The sequence below is a fragment of the Melospiza georgiana genome, chromosome 13, assembly GCF_028018845.1.
Source record: "Melospiza georgiana isolate bMelGeo1 chromosome 13, bMelGeo1.pri, whole genome shotgun sequence".
Classification (NCBI taxonomy): Eukaryota; Metazoa; Chordata; class Aves; order Passeriformes; family Passerellidae; genus Melospiza; species Melospiza georgiana.
Window position 1 is genome coordinate 8,835,802 of NC_080442.1, and position 18,023 is coordinate 8,853,824.

Here is an 18,023-nt window from a genome sequence, read left to right on the forward strand (position 1 = left end):
AAGGTATTTAATTTTATAAAATGGTTTTTACAAAGGTTTCTTTTTTAGTAGTATTGTAACTTTTATGTACACTGAAAAATACTTCTGTATATCTTCTGTCCTGAAGGATGGTTTGAAAATGGAGAATTTTTTGAGTTCCCACAGGGCAGTGTTTCAGCTGACACTCCTACACATCTTTTTGTTACAGCATTTGGCAGTTCTCATTAGTAGATGGTTGTTCAAGCTGAAGAAATTATTAACATCCTTGGGGAAAGAACTATGCATATTGGCAGTGGAAATAAAGTATACTTGAATGTATCACTTTCAAAGCTCTTGCTAAGATGGGCCATTTGAATAATAATAAGCAATTTCTTTGCTAACCCATGTTGCAGCAGAATTTAGCCTTTAGTTGTTATTATCACTTTACAGTAGTGTTGAATATCAGGTGTTTTTCAGTTTGTTTCTTCATTTTGTTTTTAATCTTTTTTTTCTGTGGTGTTACTCTTTGCTTTATTTTACAGTCAGAAAATGAAAGGAACTACCATATATTTTATCAGTTGTGTGCATCTGCTATGCAACCTGAATATGAACATCTTAAATTGGGTAGGTCTCAAGAAAATAACCTGCTCTTCAGTTTTGCAGTGCAGCATTTTAAGGCTTGGTTTTCAAGTGCTAGGATGTTTAGTGCATTACAGCATAAATCTCACAGCCTTAAAACAGGACCTGCATTTTAAAGTCACTTAGCTGTTAATCCTGCTGGTTTTGGACTTGGTAGCAAATCCCTGGAAACTCAAATAGTGCACAATCAAGTACCTGAGTGTCTTTGGAAATCTTATTCTCAAAATTCCTGTAGTGACAGATGACAGCTTAGGGACTTGATTCATTTATCTACAGAGAAGCAGGTAGAAGGAGAATTTGGCTGTACGTTTACAGTCTCCATTCCGGTTTGTTTATTAGATGGATATTAAGATTTCTAGGAATGATGAATTTGTGTCAGCTTAACTGAGCTGGGCACATGGATTTCCCTCAGAAAAAAGAGGACCTCTAGCTCATCATTGCAACGTTGTTATCTGACAGCACCTTTAATTTTTTCGTATTACAGAAGTTTTAACAAGTGCTCTCCCCAGTCCCCAATTTTTGCAGAATTACAAGATTTGCTTCTTTTCTACAGGAAGTGCAGAAGAGTTTAACTACACACGAATGGGTGGCAGCACTGTAATAGAAGGGGTTGATGACAGAGCAAATATGGTGGAGACTCAGAAGACATTTGCCTTACTGGGTAAATTCTTAGGGATGCATTTTCAGTAGATTTTTTTTTTTTCGTGAAATGAGCAAAGGTTTATTGTTTCTGAAATGTCCAAAATGTTAGTAGTAATTACCAAAATAGGTTTTTTCACAGCTTGTCCATTGTGGTTGGTCTGCTTTTGAAGTGCTGGGCAGGAGCAATTAGCAACTGGTGTTAATTGTTACTGGTCAGAAGCATTGAGGACTGGAGTCTGCTTGGCCATAAACTAACGTGCTGTGGCAGAAGTGGAATTGGAAGCTTCTTTGCCCCAGTAAAAGCTTATGTAAAAGCTAAATCAGACTTGAGCTGGCGCTTGGGGAGGTACAGGAACTTATGCCCAATCTATCATCAGATCAGACAGGCAGAAAATTGGCAGAACCAAGGATTTGCATCCTACTCTGCAGAGATGCTGTACAATTCTTGGCTGCACAACAAAGCAGGTCACCCAGCATTGTTCTGCTTTAATTAATTGTGCTGTTTCTGTGTATTTCGAATAATTAAGGAATGTTTTTTTAGGTCTGAAGAGGGATTTTCAGATGGATGTTTTTAAAATGCTGGCAGCAATCCTGCACTTGGGCAATGTGGAAATAGCAGCTGTTGGAGATGAAAGATCATCCATCAGTGTAAGGAAGTAGCTCACTCAGATACCAACATTTTCTATTCTATTTTATGCCAGAAGTGCTTTAGCAATAGTTTCTCTCCTCTCTGGGGCTCAGAGCAGCATTAAATCTGGTGCACTAAGCTTGATTGATTTCTCCATCTCCATCTGTGTGGAACAGCAGTGAGTGTTCACACAGATGCTGTTCTGTGCCCAGCTTCAGAAAGTCTTAACAAAAGGCAAAGTGTGGCTAAGAGTACTCCATATCCAATTGATCCACAGCTGCTGGAAAATCCATTTTGGAACTCTCTGCAGGATGCAGGAACCAGAACATAGTCAAAGCTGCTCAGAATGTTTCCCAGCAAGCTATGCAAGTCTAAAAGGCAATAACACCTAAAAATAGACCAAAGTAACTTTCTTTCAGGGTCTTAATCCAAAACATCTCATCCACTCCAAGTGTTTCTCTCCTATATCAGGAGTTCTATCTAGTATTATTTACTTTAGCTCATCTTGCTATTTTGCCAGATGAAGAAATAAATACAGCCCTTTGCCTATGTAAAACTAAAAATCATAGCTTGGTGGCAGCAGAGCAAAGATTTCACAGTTAAAGAATTAAAAAGTTAAAGACAGCTGAAGAATTAAATGTACCCTAATAATATGTGTTGATCTTCTTTAAAGATGGAAGACAAACACCTCAGTATATTCTGTGAGCTTCTGGATTTAAACTGTGACAAAATGGCGCGGTGGCTGTGCCACAGGAAGATTGTCACCACCTCAGAGACCGTGGTGAAGCCCATGACAAGGGCCCAGGCTGTCAATGCCAGGGATGCCCTGGCAAAGAAGATCTACTCCCATTTATTTGACTTCATTGTGGAAAGAATTAACCAAGCTCTGCAGTTCCCTGGCAAACAGCACACCTTCATTGGTGTTTTGGATATTTATGGGTAAGAATGTCTCTGGAAACAGAGTGCCTTTTCTTTGGAGTAGATTAAAAAGGCACTTTTTTGTGCTGGTAATGAATTTGGAGGGCTTGTTTTACTAAAAGGTCATGGTCATGTAAGTTCTTTAGCACCCAGATTGGTAGAAATCCTCTGCTACTATAAATACCTTTTTTTTTTTTTTTTGTGAATGAGGTTTAAATTTAGCTTCTGACATGATACTTTTATATTTAACTCTGGATTTTTAGCTTTATTATGTCTGCTAACATTAGCTTTTAGAGAAGTTTTGAGATTTCTTAGCATCTTCATTAGTCTTACCATTAGTTAATTGTCCTCGAAACATTAGGATATCTCCAAAGAGTTTCAGGGATGCTGCCATTTGATTTTGATGTCATAGGATTTTTTTTTCTTATTTGAATTGTGTTTCAGATTTGAAACATTTGATGTGAACAGTTTTGAACAATTTTGTATCAATTATGCTAATGAAAAACTACAGCAGCAATTTAACCTGGTATGTTCTTTTTTTGTTGCAGTTCTTTATCTTATTTTGCTTCAGGGTGGATATTAGTAAATGCTATTTGTGATTGAGTGATGGATATTTCTGGATAGTGACTATCCACTAATAAATAAAAATATTTTATTTTTATATGTAAGCATAGGTACACATATATAAATGAAAATTTAGAAGTTTATTTTCTTACAGACAGACATACAATATACTCCAAAATATAACTTTTTCTCTCTTATGTATACAACAATTATGCACATGCAGACACTGTACTTATTTTCCCTTAATTGTAACCTTCTTTATGTTTTCATAATTTTTGCAAATCCAGCATGTCTTTAAACTTGAACAAGAAGAATATATGAAGGAAGATATCCCATGGACTTTAATAGACTTTTATGACAACCAGCCTGTCATTGACCTTATTGAAGCTAAAATGGGAATTTTAGAACTTCTGGATGAAGAATGCTTGGTAATTTAATATCTGCTCATTAAAAAAAAACAGCAACAACAACAAAACAAACAAACAAACAAAAAAAAAAAAAAAAAAAAAAAAAAAAAGAAACCCAAAAACCAAAACCACAACTATATAGATTTTTACAAGGGCAGGACTGGAGCAGGCTGGGCAGGAGTGCAGTGGGATCCTCATCCTTCCTCCCCTCCTGCCCTGCAGGGCAAACAGCAGTCTGCTGCTGCCAGTCCTGCCCCAAGCAGGAATTTGGACTGCTCAGTCCCCAGGGAGCTCTTCCACCAATATTTTTTTTAATTTAGTTAGTCCACATATCACTGCTTTTGATACAAAACCTTGTGGATTAATACAAATTTCTTTCCAAAAATTATTTGCTACTGGTGGGTCTGAAGAGGCAAGAACTGGTTATCAGGCCTTGTAATTCACTGTATGCAGAGTGTTCATTGCCATCAGCAGCTCTGCTGCTCCAAGAGCCCAGTTTGTTAAAGAGATTGCCCTTCTTATTCTTACAGTTGCCTCATGGAAAAGATGAAAACTGGCTTCAAAAGCTGTACAATAATTTTGTCAATAAAAACGCACTCTTTGAAAAGCCAAGGATGTCAAACACTTCTTTCATCATTCAACACTTTGCTGATAAGGTACAGTGTAAACAACCCAGTATTGTTCCCTGTGCTTCTAGCAGTTGCTCATTCAGAAAAAAAACAAATGTAGGAAATAAGATATATTAGCCACACCTATTTGGAACTTCTATAAAATTGATCTCCAATAGTGCTATTTGTTTATTGGTAGTACTGCCTGTAACATGACATTTAAATGTAAAAAGTCCTTAAGATAATGAATTTAAGAGCAGAAAAATAAATCATCAAGATAAAAAGCAGAAAAATAATAGAATGTATAAATGGAACAGTTATAGTTGTAGCTCATAGACATTTTAGTCTCAGTTATTTACATTTCAGATGTAGTATTCCTTTTTGCTGCCTTGATTTGAAATCATAGAATAATGAAGAAAGGAGGAAAGAAGTTCCTAATGAAGGCAGAAGGATTTGGATTCTGACAGTTTCTCCTGCTTCTAAATTTTCAGGATGCATGTGTGTAATCTTGAGATAATGGAATTAGGAACAGCAGAGTTTCAGTCATCATGTTTGAGATTAATAAAGAGCTCTTGGCTACCACAGTTGGGAGAGTAAAAATTATTGTTTTGCTAACTGTTTGCTTATGTGTTGCTGAAAAGTTAATGATTTCACCTGTTTGCACAGGTAGAATATAAATGTGAAGGATTTCTGGAAAAAAACAGAGATACAGTACACGAAGTATTGGTTGAAATCTTGAAAGAGAGCAAGGTTTGTGACAAACAGTAATGACTAATCTTCTGAATACGTGATTTTACTTTAATTAATTCAGATCTGATTTTAAAATGTTCCTTCTGACATACAAATTTTTAATAGGTTGAATAAATCAGTCTTATTTTGTATTAATTTATTTAATATTATAGAACTGTATATTTTTACCATCAAATAATATACAGGATGAAAAAACACAGTGTTCCACTTCCTTCATATATGTGCATTTACTTTGCTAGTTATGTTGGAGTTTTCTTTTAATATCTCACTTCAAGAGCATTTTGTAATCCCTATAACTGAAAAGCTTTTTTTTTTCTCCTGTAGTCATTACATGCAGCTTTGATAGGGGGTTTATCATTAACAACTGCCTTTGTTTATTCTTCAAAAGAGATTAGGAGAATGCCAGGGCAAGGAAAACATCAGGTGTCTTATGTGTGCCTGCCACTTCCCACCTGCTTGTCCTTTTGAAGTCTGTAGCCTTGAGACTTCAGGATTATTCTTAAGCTAGCTTCGTCTGACCTGAAAACATATTCTTAATTTAAATTGCATATTGCGAAAACACAGCCTTAAGTGCTCTTATTTTTAGCTCTGCTCTGTATTTATGTCCATATTTGCTTATATTGAAATAGCTCTTGAAGGCTGCTTTCACAGATGTTGAGTTCTGTGTGTGAAATGTGTGAGTGCTGCACAATAGACTCAGAATCATTGCAACTCTTTTTTCAGTTGTTGTTTGTTTGATACCCAGTTCAAAATCCTGCAATACCTGGCCTAAGTATTGAGGAGTTTGCATTTTATGGTATAGTAAATGTAATTTTGATTCAAATGATGCTGCATTTACACGGTGTTTAATTCTGGTTCTTTCACCACACTTTTAGTTTCATCTGTGTGCAGATTTTTTTCAAGACAGTCCAGTGTCCATCTCACCTTTCAGTTCAACTATAAACATCAAATCTGCCAGACCTGTTCTGAAATCACCCAACAAGCAGCTCCGGACCACTGTGGGCAGTAAGGTACCCCCCAGACCTGCTATTCTGTGGTGTTTGCACTTGCTGGGAAATGCTGGGCAGTCTGTCACTGTTCATGGGGGACTGTCCAGTTCTCAGGACAGCAGGAGCCACAGAGCAGTGCTCCAGGTCTGGGTATAAGAGGTGTGTTTATTTTATATACAAGACGCTGTTGGGTACAGCCACAGTCTTCAGTTTCCTGCATTTAAGATCTAAACCTTATTTTCCAGTGTCCAGCCAAAATCTACCAAATAACTAAAAGACCAAGACTGACTTTTTACTGAAATGTCTCATTAGCAAAACTCTTATGTCTTATATTTTCCAGTTCAGGAATTCTTTGTCTTTGCTTATGGTGACACTCAATGCAACCACTCCTCATTATGTGAGATGCATAAAGCCAAATGATGAGAAATTGCCTTTTGAGTAAGTAAATTGCCTTTGAGTGACTATGTTAGTTTGTTCAGCTTGGTTTTCTGTATCACTGTAGTGGTGTGTCAGCAAGCTAAACTCTTATTGTGGAGAAACTTCCCATACAGAACATGGTTTTCATTTCCAGATAACTGAATTTGAAAAAAATATTGTCTTCTTACAGAAATTGAATATTTAAGTGTCATTATTGTTACCATAAAATTCCTTTAACTTAATAATTTTCAAGTTATATACTAGTGCTTGTGTATTTGTCAGGACATTTTATGTAATTTTATGTAACTTTTATGTAATTTTAATGTTTTAATACAGTCAAATGTGGCAGATAGTTTTCATAGTTCCTGTGAGCAGATGGGTAACCACTAACCTGTGAGTAGGAGTTAACTTTGATGCAGCTGTTGGTCTCTTTCTGGGCAGACCTGTGGAAGCACACTGATGTCAGCTATACAACTTCCAGCTGGCAGGCAGTGCACTGACAAATGAAATTAAAGCCTTTATCTTATATGAGTAGGAGGGAAGAGGCCAGCTTTGATTCTAAATGCAATCTTTTAAGTATGTTAGCTCATTTTCTGTAGCCAGACAAAATCTTTCCATGCAAAACACGTTACTGCTGATATTATATCGCTATCACTGCAGTGAGCTCTCATGATCCTGCAGTGAGGGCAGAAATTGCTTGGATAATGTAAAAATATGTCAGAATTAGACTAGAAGAGTGCACCAAGAGCTTCTGAAAGAATGCTGTAGCCATCTGCCAGCCGCAGGGCTCTCTTGGCTAGTACTGCATTGACACTGGTGGTGAGCTCTGTGGGCAAATCAGCTCTGGTCCAGAGCAGGAAAGGGACTTTCCATGCCTTGTGTTTGTAATTTTGAACCCAGGTTATTAATGAGCAAGTCCAGATTTATTCATAATGAATGGGATAAAAAATACCTGGTGAGTTTCTTCCTAATGGGCTGTTGAGGGGGTTTATTTCTGTGTATGTTTTGTGTTGAGAGTGGAACTATTCTTTACCACTTGCTGCTATGAACTGCCACAGTTAATACTGAAAGGAAATAGGAATTTTAGTGAGATAAATAAATACAGTCTTTGGTTTTGAGAAAGAAACAGAAAACCCAGATTTTTTTATATATTTATCTTTTTAATGTGTGGTATGGAGTAAGACGCTATATGAGAAGCAGAGAGCTTTGTGTCCTATGAGCAGAAATACAAATCCAGTTGGTAGAATGGTTCTAATTATTACAGCATGGCAAACCCAGCAGAAATGCAAAGTATAACACTGCTTTTTTTTAGGTTTGATTCCAAGAGAGTTGCTCAGCAGCTGCGAGCATGTGGTGTTTTGGAAACGATTCGGATTAGTGCACAGAGCTACCCATCCAGGTAGGGATAGCAGTGAGCCTTCCTGTGCCAAAAAACACCTACTTGTCTGTTAATGAAATTAATTTGTTAACTTCTAATTTTCCAGGTGGACTTACATTGAGTTTTTCAGCCGTTACAGCATTCTTATGACACAGCCGGAGCTCTCCATAAATGACAAGAAACAGATTTGCAAGATTGTTTTGCAGAGGCTGATCCAGGTTGGTTTGTCTGCACCAGCCAATAGATGTATTACAGCATCTGTTAGTAATAAAAGGTCTCTTTTGCCAAGGGTAGTATCTCTCCTCAGGCAGGAAAGGTATTTACATTATTGTTGTTTTTCCTGATTTACTGTGCTGTAAACAGGCTTGTGGGTAAGTAGCCTTGTGCTGTGACTGTCATGATGTGGCCATAGAGAATTTAACCACTCTGTGCTTAATATTGTCACTTGCAAAATGGAAGAGATCCTGTATTTATAAACCAGTAAACAGTAAATGTTATACATTTGTCAAGTATTACAAGCACAAGGTGGGTTTTGATGGTGGAATGCAGCTTATTGGAGAGCTGTTCAAAAATCTGCTATTTTGCACATTGCTTCTCTTTGTTAGATGAGCCTGTGGTGGTGAGGCTGGTCCTGGTCAGGGACTGAGCTCAGATTCAGAGATGTGGGACACCAAACACAGGCACACTTGCTGAGTAGCCCTGGCACAGGTCAAGGGGGAGAGCTGGAACCTAAAAGCAGCCTCACCTCGAGTTTTTGCTCACACAGCTCACTGGTTCCAGGCTAGAAAGGTGCATCAAAAGTTGCTGCTGAGCCCATGGAACCAGATTTGTAGGAGGAGGTGAAGAGGTTGCTTTTAAGGCCTTGATGATAAGTCCAGAGCCTCCCTTTAATTTTAGATCATGAGTGTACAACTTTTGATGTTGTTCTCTGTGTCTTTCCTGCTAAGTGGGTTTTCCCCCTGTGTACTGCTATCTGCATACCAGGCAGAGAGGATATTCTTATTTAGGAAGATGGTGTCTTGGAGCAGAGCTTGCCTGAAGTGACAATTTATAAAAGGAAGAGAATATCTGGCCTACAAAAATAAGCTAAAAGCTTAACAAACCTACTGTTTTCTCTTTCAGGATCCTAACCAGTATCAGTTTGGGAGAACAAAGATATTTTTCCGGGCGGGGCAGGTGGCTTACCTGGAGAAGCTGCGCTCGGACAGGCTGCGGCAGGCGTGCACGCTGCTGCAGCGGCGCGTGCGGGGCTGGCTGCAGCGCCGGCGCTTCCTGGCCCTGCGCGGCGCGGCGCTCACCGTGCAGCAGTACTACCGCGGGCAGCGCACCGTCAGGTACCACCCTGCCCGCCCGGGCACCCGGGCCTGGCCTGCCTGGGGCTCACACGGGCCAGCTGCTGCCCCAAGGGGAGGGTTTATCAAAGAGCGGTTCGGGTTTGATCGCCGGCTGGGGGCTGTGTGCAAATCACAAATGGGACGGGACTGCTGGGAACGTGCCTTGAGCTGTTGTATTTTCCAGCATCAGTCTCATTGCATGGTTATGACAATGGGAAGATGCCAGCAGCTCACATCCCAGGCAGCAGACCAAGAACTTAATGTTACAACTGACTTTAGAAGTTTTTTGACCAATCACACAAAGCAAAAGCACACTGACAGTAGTTCATCCAACCACTATAGGCACACATTCCTTCGGTTAAAACAAAGCTTGCTTATTTCAAATACAACACCTGCTTGTAAGCCTTAAGACACAATGCACAGATCTCCATTATTAAGCTTAGAACTTCCTAATATCTCACTAGATACACTTTTCTGCAGCTTAGGGAGCTGTTCTAGACCAGTGTTAATACACAGACCATTGTTCTATTTGTCCTTTTCTACTTCTTACATAATTTTTCTGCTGACCAATCTTATGGCTACTGCTTAACTCTAATCAGAGTTCTGCTGTCTCTGAGGCCTGCCTTTTGCAGCTTTCCCAAAACCCTCTAATTTTAAGGATACCCACAATTGTATTTCCATTTCCTCTTGATTGTAATTATGAAATTGAACGTGTTCAAATTATTCAGCTGATATGAGAGAAGTACCCCAACAGGTTTCCATCTACCAGATCCCCAAGGGGTCTGTCTGCCTGTAAGCTCAGTCCTTAGCTGATAATAACTGTCCCAGTTGGGCTTTCTGCTGAACTTCAGAGCCAGGGAAGAATCCAGGGGTGTATGGATTAGTGTGGACAAATTATTGCAAAGAAAATTCACCAGGCATTGTCAAAGCAGAATGAAAGATGGCTCTGTGTAGGCTGGGCGGTTTTCATAAAGAGACCATCAGAACAAATGCTTGTGGACACATTTAAAAGTTGTGGGTAACTCCCTCTCCTTCACTTTAGTTGAAGAACAAGCTGTGTTTTTGATAATGGATACCTGATTTTGATATCTCCTCTTTTTTGTGTGTGTGTATGCAATTTGACTGACCAAAGCAATGAGCATGAGAAATCCAATCTATGTAAATTTTATTGTCTTTTGAATTAAGGCAAGCTATAACTGCAAGAAATCTGAAGGAAACGTGGGCAGCTATAGTCATTCAGAAATACTGTCGGGGTTACCTCGTCCGTAGACTTTGCCAGCTCATCCATGTGGCTGCTGTAACAATCCAAGCTTACACGAGAGGATTTCTAGCAAGAAAAAAGTATCGCAAGGTACAGCCTATCAAACATCTGATTTCAGTAACTGGAAGCAACTCATGCTCTGTAAAAAAGATGAACACAATAGCAATTATTCCTATACTTTACCTTTTTCATGTCTGGTTCTCGTATCTTCTGCTCTGTTTTTTTAGTTTTTGACCAAGATCTCTGTCTGGTTTATGCTGGATGCAGACCATTTATTGTGATTACTACAGTGGCTTAAATGTGTCTGCAGTCTGGATATTTCAATATTTGATATTTCCCTGAGCTGCGTTGTCCTCAGCAGTGTGTAGACTCACAGGCTGTTATAATTGCTGTGGGTTGAGCTAATTACAGAGGGATGCTAATCCTTTGTTTACAGATGCGTGAGGAGCAGAAGGCTGTGGTTCTGCAGAAGTACGCCCGTGCGTGGCTGGCCAGGCGCAGGTTCCAGAACATTCGGCGCTTCGTGTTGAATATCCAGCTCTCATACAGAGTCCAGCAGCTGCAGAAAAGGATAGAAGAACAGGTGAGGGGAAGCAGTCAGCTTCTGATCTGTACCAAGTTTTTTATCCTGTTTGCTCTAGTCAAAGATGTTGAGTTGAGAGGACAGGAGAATATGTAAGGGTTATGGTCCTCTATAATAAATTACTAGGCTTTCTACACCCAGGGTAGAAAAAGCCATCTAGGGTTTCCTTGTATTTTTGGGTTAATTATGTAAATCAGAAGAGTCTGCAATTACCTTTTTGGTTTTTTTTACTGTTTTTTAAGTCCATCCAGTCTCTGGATGGGGTTGTTAGTGTTAGGATGAAGGATGTGCAAGATATTCCTCTGGTACAACATGTTTTGTAACTTTGGGGAATTCAAAATTATGTTTATTTTGCAAATTATTTTTGAGAGCCATTCCAGCCAAATAATCTTTAAAATGGAAGTTTTCATCTAGTTGACAGAAACAGTCCTGGGTTGAAATAATCATGACTGAAACCATGGGATGGTGAGCAGAAGTAGGTCAAGTACTCCCTTTAAAATTCTATGGAACAGTTTGACTGCATTTTTCTGTTCCCTTTTATCCTGTCCTGCTCATTGCAGAGTAGAGAAAATCATGGCTTGCTGGAACGATTGACCAATCTGGCTTCAGCTCATATGAATGACGTGGATACAATTCAGAAACTTGAATCAGAACTCGAAAAATTAACTGCTCAAAAGAGAACATATGAAGAGAAAGGGAAAAAATATAAAGAGGACAGTGAGCAGGTAAGTTATAATTGCCATCTGTGTGCTTTTATTCTTAATTAATGTTTTCAGTTACTGAATTTATCAAATCCATGATTTGAGAGTTTCTAAGTAACCATACTCTTTTGTGGGGGAGGCAGCAGGAAAGGAAGACACTCCATTTATGCTTCTTTAAATGTAAGATCTTCTTAGACCTCTTTCTTCCTCCTTTGTAATTTGTATATTTGCTTACTTTTTGCCTGTACAGAAAATCTTTAAACTTGAGAATCAGAATAAAGAATTACAAGAACAGAAGGAGACCTTAGAAATAAAACTCCAAGAAAAAACTGAGGAAATGAAAGGTACAATAACTAAAGGGAGTTTCAAAGGAGTTATAGTGGGGTAAAGTCATTTTTTCAGCAAAAATAAATTACTTTTGTTCTAATAAATGCAATATAAATGCTGAAATTGAAGTAAATTTCAAGTTGGTCCTTCTATTGCTTAGAATGCATAGCACAAGTGTGCAACTTCTTTTTATTTAATAGTTAAATTTGTTCTTTCAGTAGCAGGACCTCTCCTCCTGTTGCATGTCCTTTTTCATACACATGTACTCCTTCAAAGTGTAGCTTCATCCTTGCTTCCTTTAATACACTACTTTTAGGAATCTAATTTCATAGGACACAGGCACCACATGAGATCAAGTATACTTTAGATTAATAATTGCACAATTTGGTGCTTCAGAATATTTTTGTTTCTATAGCATTACTTAATAAATGTACTGTGATAATTTTTGGCCCTTGAGAGACTAATTTCAGCCTCGGAATATGTTAAGGATTACTTATTAAAACAAAACTTCACATCATGGCTGTGCTTTTTTAATAAATGACACAGTTACATGAAGGTCTTAGAAATATTAAAATATTTTTTGACAGAGAAAATGGATGAGCTCACACAGCAACTCTTCAATGATGTACAAAAAGAAGAAAACCAGCGAATGTATGTAACCTGAGTTTTATTTCTTTGAAACAGCATTCATTTTTTCTTTTTCCCTACATTTCTTTCTCCTTCTGCAAACGTATTATGCTGGCATCAGTCAGGAATCTGTCCATGTTCTTGGGCATTAGTGCTGGTACTGAAGTACTTCATGCAGAGTTTAGGAAAAGCACGTCCTTGTTTGTGAGTGAGTCATATGCAGGAAATCAGACTGTTGTTGCTTTTGCAATTTCTTGTCTTTTCTTGTGTCTTTGAGAATTGAAAGGCAACTCTGGTGGTAATGGTTTCTTTGGAGATGTCCTCAGAATCTGGTCAGGAATGGAAGAGCAGCTGATGGCCACACCAGTCAGAACTCCTGAGAACTGAATATGAAAGGACAGAATGGAAGGATTCAGTGTGAGGGAAAGGCAGTGTTTGTAAAGGACATTCAGTTAAAAATACAATGGAAAATCTTTTTTTTTTCCCCTTTAGGTATTTAATTTGCAGTAAAAATCCTATTATTAATCAACAAATGGCTGTTGCTTTCAGCATGCTTTTCTTGGATCAAGTGTTTATTTCCCAATAACTTTTCCAGTCCAAGACAGAGAACCTTCAGTACCAGAGAAGTGCTGTTCTCTCAAGTGTGAAGAGAGCAATAAGTCACTGCTCCTGAGGGCTGGAAGCTCTGTGGTGCTCCAGCTCACTCTGATTTCTGCTGCCAGTACCCTCAGACTACATTGAGAGGATTTCTTTTCCTAGTATTTCTGGTTTGCTCATTACCTGTGTGATGCTGGAAGCCAATCCAGCAGAAATATTCTGGAAACTGTAAAGGAAAATTGAATATTACTAAAACTGTAAGAAAATACTGGGATGTTCTCCTCCCATTATCATCCATTATGTGGGTGGGTTCTGAGGATGTACGATGGCATTTTCAAGTAATTATGGTTCATTTAAGTGTTCTTCAAGGAAGTATGTCCTTCAAATTAAAACTAAAACAAAGCCCACTTTTTCACTTATGAATGTAGATGAATAAAATTACCTTTTCATTGTGTGAATTAGGATACTTGAGAAAAATTTCCAAAACCAGAAGCAGGACTATGAAAAGGAGATTGAACTGCTCAAGGGAGAAATTAAGATCTTGAAAGAAGAAAAAACTCAACTACAGCAACAAATTCAGCAAGAAATTATCACTCAGGACAGCTTGAAAATGGAAGTAGGCCAGCTTACAAAACAAGCACAGGTAAAGTGTGACTCATTTCATTTTGGAGTCCTTGCTAGAGAAAGCAAGTGGAGAATGTGCATGTTTTGTTTATAGATTATCTTCACTAATTTTTTTATTTCCAGTCCATTTTTAGAAGAAGCTGTAGTTAATAAGCTGTATTTGGTACATCACTACATTGCATTGTTTTAGTGTAGTAGACAATGCAAGTTAGTGCTTGCAGTAACAAGTGCATGTTTTCAAGAGTAATTGTGCTTTAATATTTATAAATTTGAATATATAGATCTGTTTTCCCTTCCATTTTCCTGAGAAAGTATTCATTTCTCAGGGGATTTTCCATACATGTAGTTTATAAATTAAACCTTAAATTACTGTAAAGTTACATTTTTGTTCTCTGAGTCAATTCCATGGCGCAAACACCTTTTTTTCAGTACCTCACATTACTGTTCTGCTCTGATGCCTAAGAACACAACACATTTTACGCTTTTCACCTTATTAACTTGTTCTGAATTATAATTCTGATTTAACTGATACTCTGCCCTCGTCATCCCCTCCTTGTCTCAGTATATGATTTCTGTTTGATTCAGAAAATACCTGAGTTGCAAAAGGAAATTGAACTTCTTCAGACACAGAAACTGGATGTTGAAAAGCAGGCCCACTCACAGAAGAGAGAATTGAGGGGTAAGCTACATACCAGACAGTGCAGGGAATTCTTAAGTGCAGTTGAGCCAGGCCAGTTTAAATTGATCTCTTCAATGTCAGCTATGACAGAACTCCAGTTCTCTTTCCCATCCCATGGTGGTTTAATTCCATCCATCCATATGTATATGTATATATATACACAGTGTACAAAGTGGTCACTGAACACTAAGATCTGGGTTTCCCTTTGAGGAAACTCTGATTGATCCCTTTCCCTTTGAGGAAACTCTAATTTCAGACATTTCTCATTTGTGTTTAGAAATAAATACTAATGATTTAAACTTCACCTAAAATTTAAACTTCACTTAGAGTTTAACAAGGACCCAAAAATGTGTAAACAGTATATTATCTAGTTTTCATTCGTCCTGTCGTTTGTGCTAGGTCCAATAATGTCAAGTATGCTTAAATAACTTGCTGATTTAGGTTCTCTTTGGAAAAATGTACTTAACAAGGACTACTATTGTGAATTTTGTTTAATGATAATAATGTCAAAGAGCAAACCTGTATTTGCAGCATTTAATGTAGTAACCTAGCACAAGATGATAAATCATCTGTAGAACTCTAGGAGTTGCCCACATTCAGAGCAGGAGGATGTAACTTTGCACTGAAAGTTTAATAAAAAAAACCAGTATTGGTGGTACATCAACCTAATGCTCCTACATGTCCCAGAGTAGAACTGAGTCCCTCATAGTATTCCTGTGGTAAATCAGATATATTTACTGAGTACCAGGGAAGAACCTTGTTAAATTTAGCAAGAGGATGGTTTGATCCTAATAATGAAACATGCAGAGAAAATAATGAATTTTATAAACTTTGTGGGGTTTTTTTTCCAGAAAAGATGTCAGAAGTTACAAAGCAGCTTCTTGAAAGTTATGATTTTGAAGATGTAAGAAGCAGGTAATTTTCCTTATGAGACATCTTCAGAAAAGCTTAAGAAATGCATTATGGTCATCTGCACACTAATGGTTCTGCCTTGCATTCTAGACTCTCTACAGAGGATCTGGAACACTTAAATGAGGATGGAGAACTGTGGTTTGCTTATGAGGGCTTGAAAAAAGCCACAAGGTTAGTTCAGTTCTTCAGTGTTTGCAAAACTCCAAGCTGTGACCTAGAAGATAAATCATGTGGGTAACAAATTTTACAGTGCAATGCTGAACTTCTGTTAAGGAAATGAACAAATACTACATTATATGATGAGCTGAGCATATAAACTCAGAAGGTGAATAAACTTCTACCAAGCCAGTGAGATAAGTGTGGATGTATCAGTCAGGAAAATGTGTTTCCTCTGAGATATCATGCATAACTTTCAACTCCTTTAATGCACAGGTGATGTAATGGAATATCTCTGTGTTAATCACAGTACTTTGTTTTCACTTTGTATTAAATTTGACCCGTTTAATCAAGGTCATTCTACATCTGCCATGTTCTTTCTCCTTTTTGTTTTAACAGAGTATTGGAAAGCCATTTCCAGTCTCAGAAAGAAATATATGAGAAGGAGATTGAAGGTTTGAACTTTAAAGTTGAACATCTTAGTCAAGATATTAATCATCTACAGAAATTATTCCGAGAGGAAAATGACATAAACGATGGCATTAGGCTGGAAGTTAGCAGGCTGACTTCAGAAAATCTGGTAAGGTCCAGGTGCAGAAGCACAACCCAGATGTGTTTGTGGCTCTCCAAATATCGTGGGCATGTCTTTGAAATCTCAAGGCTCAAACAAATAGGGCCATGTAAGGAGGCCCACCCCTGAGGCTCCCTCTCTGCCTGCTGGGGTGCTGTGTAAGGAGACAGCCAGATTTACTGTCTGAGTGTCCAGCCTGCTGGGGCAGCCTCACAGAGACTTTTTGCCTTTTCATTTGCATGAACCTGATTTGAGATTTTTCTCTGAAGCCTTCTCAGAGTTCTGAGGCTCTCCCCACCAGAGGGCAGCTACACATTCTAAAAGCAGCTACAGGCACGGCTACAGAGCCTGACACCTGGTGCTGTACAAAACTGTCTGACACAAGGAACTCGTGCTGTTCCAGAAGACAGCACATGCCATATCATTTTTTGAAAAATAATCGAGGAAATATTTTCAAAAAAGAGTTACAAAAATCGAAAATAAAAGGAAAGGTTATTTATTATATTGTTTTTGTAACTGTTTTATGGAATGTTGAGGGGGTTTTTTCACTGTTAATTGAACTAGGGAAATTAAAGTCATAATGTAATTTCCTTTAAACTAGAACAAAACAATGGTAGTAGTGGGAAAGTCCAACAATTTGATTAGCTCATTATTTAGTTTTTAAGAGTGGCCAGCAGAAGGTGCCTTCAGAAAAGTCAAACAAGTCAGGCAAGCAAGTTAAACAAGTCCTCTGGTTTGGACTATTGGCAGTTCAGGGTCATGGGGTGACTTAGGAACTACTGAAGAGATTGGAAAAGAAGGAATATGCTGAAATATACAAATCTCCTTTTTCTCTAAAAGGTAATCCCAGATCTTAAGCAGCAAGTTGCTGAACTTGAAAATCAAAAATTAGATCTTGAAAACCGTCTTCAAGAGCAGACCACAAAGTTGAAAGGTAATGGTCCCACTATGGTCCCGTCTTTCTGTTGGTTGAGGTGAACTTGATGAATTCCCCAGAACTGAGCTTCTAAATGCTGAATTAATATTCCATCATGACTTCATTGCCTTATTACTTAATTTCTTATTAGTAAAATGGAAGAAATGCAATGAAAAATATGTGTTATATCTCTTCTGAAAAAATAAGGTACATACAAATATGTGCTTTTTTGTTACCTTTTTGAGGTCATTCAGTTCTGGGTTTTGGAACTCTCCAAATGTATTCCTTGGGGCTCTGCTAAGAATATGTGAAATGAAGTATGTCCTTTGGAAACAGTCATAAAAAGAAAGATCAATTGGAATTGGAGGCATACTCTATGAGGTAGACTTGAGAGAATGCTGCAAAACTCAGAGTGGGAGACAGAGGGAAAAGTTCTTCTCAATTTAGGAAAGAATACCCTGCTGAGGATTTGGAGTGTCTATAACTGCAGTGTCTTCCTAGGCAAATGATTTAAAATTTATGAGTAGTTTTACTGCCAACTGCAAGAAGTTAGGAGTATCAAAATCTTCATCCCATATGATTTTCTGTGTGGTATGGAGTAGTCCCATATTTCTCTGATACATTATCTGGCAGGTCATTTCATTTCATTAGATGGAACAAAATTAGGAGTGTATGAAAGATTTACTGAATACTAGTACTGAGCAGTAAGTACCTTTGATTTTGTTGTTTCTGTTTTGTTTTGGGTTTTGCTGCCATTTATTGAAAAAAATGGCAGAGATGTCAAATCGGCTGCATTATGAGCTGGAACGGGACAGGACACAAAAACGGTAATTTTAA

General features: G+C 38.1%; 1 protein-coding gene across 1 annotated transcript in view; it reads left to right on the forward strand.

Annotated features, from left to right (window-relative positions):
- The window catches only part of MYO5C (myosin VC), a 33,651-nt gene that overhangs the window by 6,185 nt on the left and 9,443 nt on the right, over positions 1 to 18,023 (forward strand). Inside the window, exons 7-31 of the mRNA XM_058033180.1 lie at positions 501 to 582; positions 1,151 to 1,258; positions 1,781 to 1,887; positions 2,541 to 2,806; positions 3,230 to 3,311; positions 3,637 to 3,777; positions 4,287 to 4,412; positions 5,031 to 5,114; positions 5,990 to 6,124; positions 6,444 to 6,541; positions 7,833 to 7,919; positions 8,005 to 8,116; positions 9,021 to 9,232; positions 10,418 to 10,583; positions 10,930 to 11,076; positions 11,637 to 11,801; positions 12,028 to 12,121; positions 12,692 to 12,755; positions 13,791 to 13,971; positions 14,538 to 14,631; positions 15,483 to 15,546; positions 15,634 to 15,714; positions 16,099 to 16,279; positions 17,111 to 17,204; positions 17,962 to 18,013. Of these exons, the coding sequence (XP_057889163.1) occupies positions 501 to 582; positions 1,151 to 1,258; positions 1,781 to 1,887; positions 2,541 to 2,806; positions 3,230 to 3,311; positions 3,637 to 3,777; positions 4,287 to 4,412; positions 5,031 to 5,114; positions 5,990 to 6,124; positions 6,444 to 6,541; positions 7,833 to 7,919; positions 8,005 to 8,116; positions 9,021 to 9,232; positions 10,418 to 10,583; positions 10,930 to 11,076; positions 11,637 to 11,801; positions 12,028 to 12,121; positions 12,692 to 12,755; positions 13,791 to 13,971; positions 14,538 to 14,631; positions 15,483 to 15,546; positions 15,634 to 15,714; positions 16,099 to 16,279; positions 17,111 to 17,204; positions 17,962 to 18,013 (3,023 nt within the window). The remainder of the gene's footprint in view (positions 1 to 500; positions 583 to 1,150; positions 1,259 to 1,780; positions 1,888 to 2,540; positions 2,807 to 3,229; positions 3,312 to 3,636; positions 3,778 to 4,286; positions 4,413 to 5,030; positions 5,115 to 5,989; positions 6,125 to 6,443; positions 6,542 to 7,832; positions 7,920 to 8,004; positions 8,117 to 9,020; positions 9,233 to 10,417; positions 10,584 to 10,929; positions 11,077 to 11,636; positions 11,802 to 12,027; positions 12,122 to 12,691; positions 12,756 to 13,790; positions 13,972 to 14,537; positions 14,632 to 15,482; positions 15,547 to 15,633; positions 15,715 to 16,098; positions 16,280 to 17,110; positions 17,205 to 17,961; positions 18,014 to 18,023) is intronic.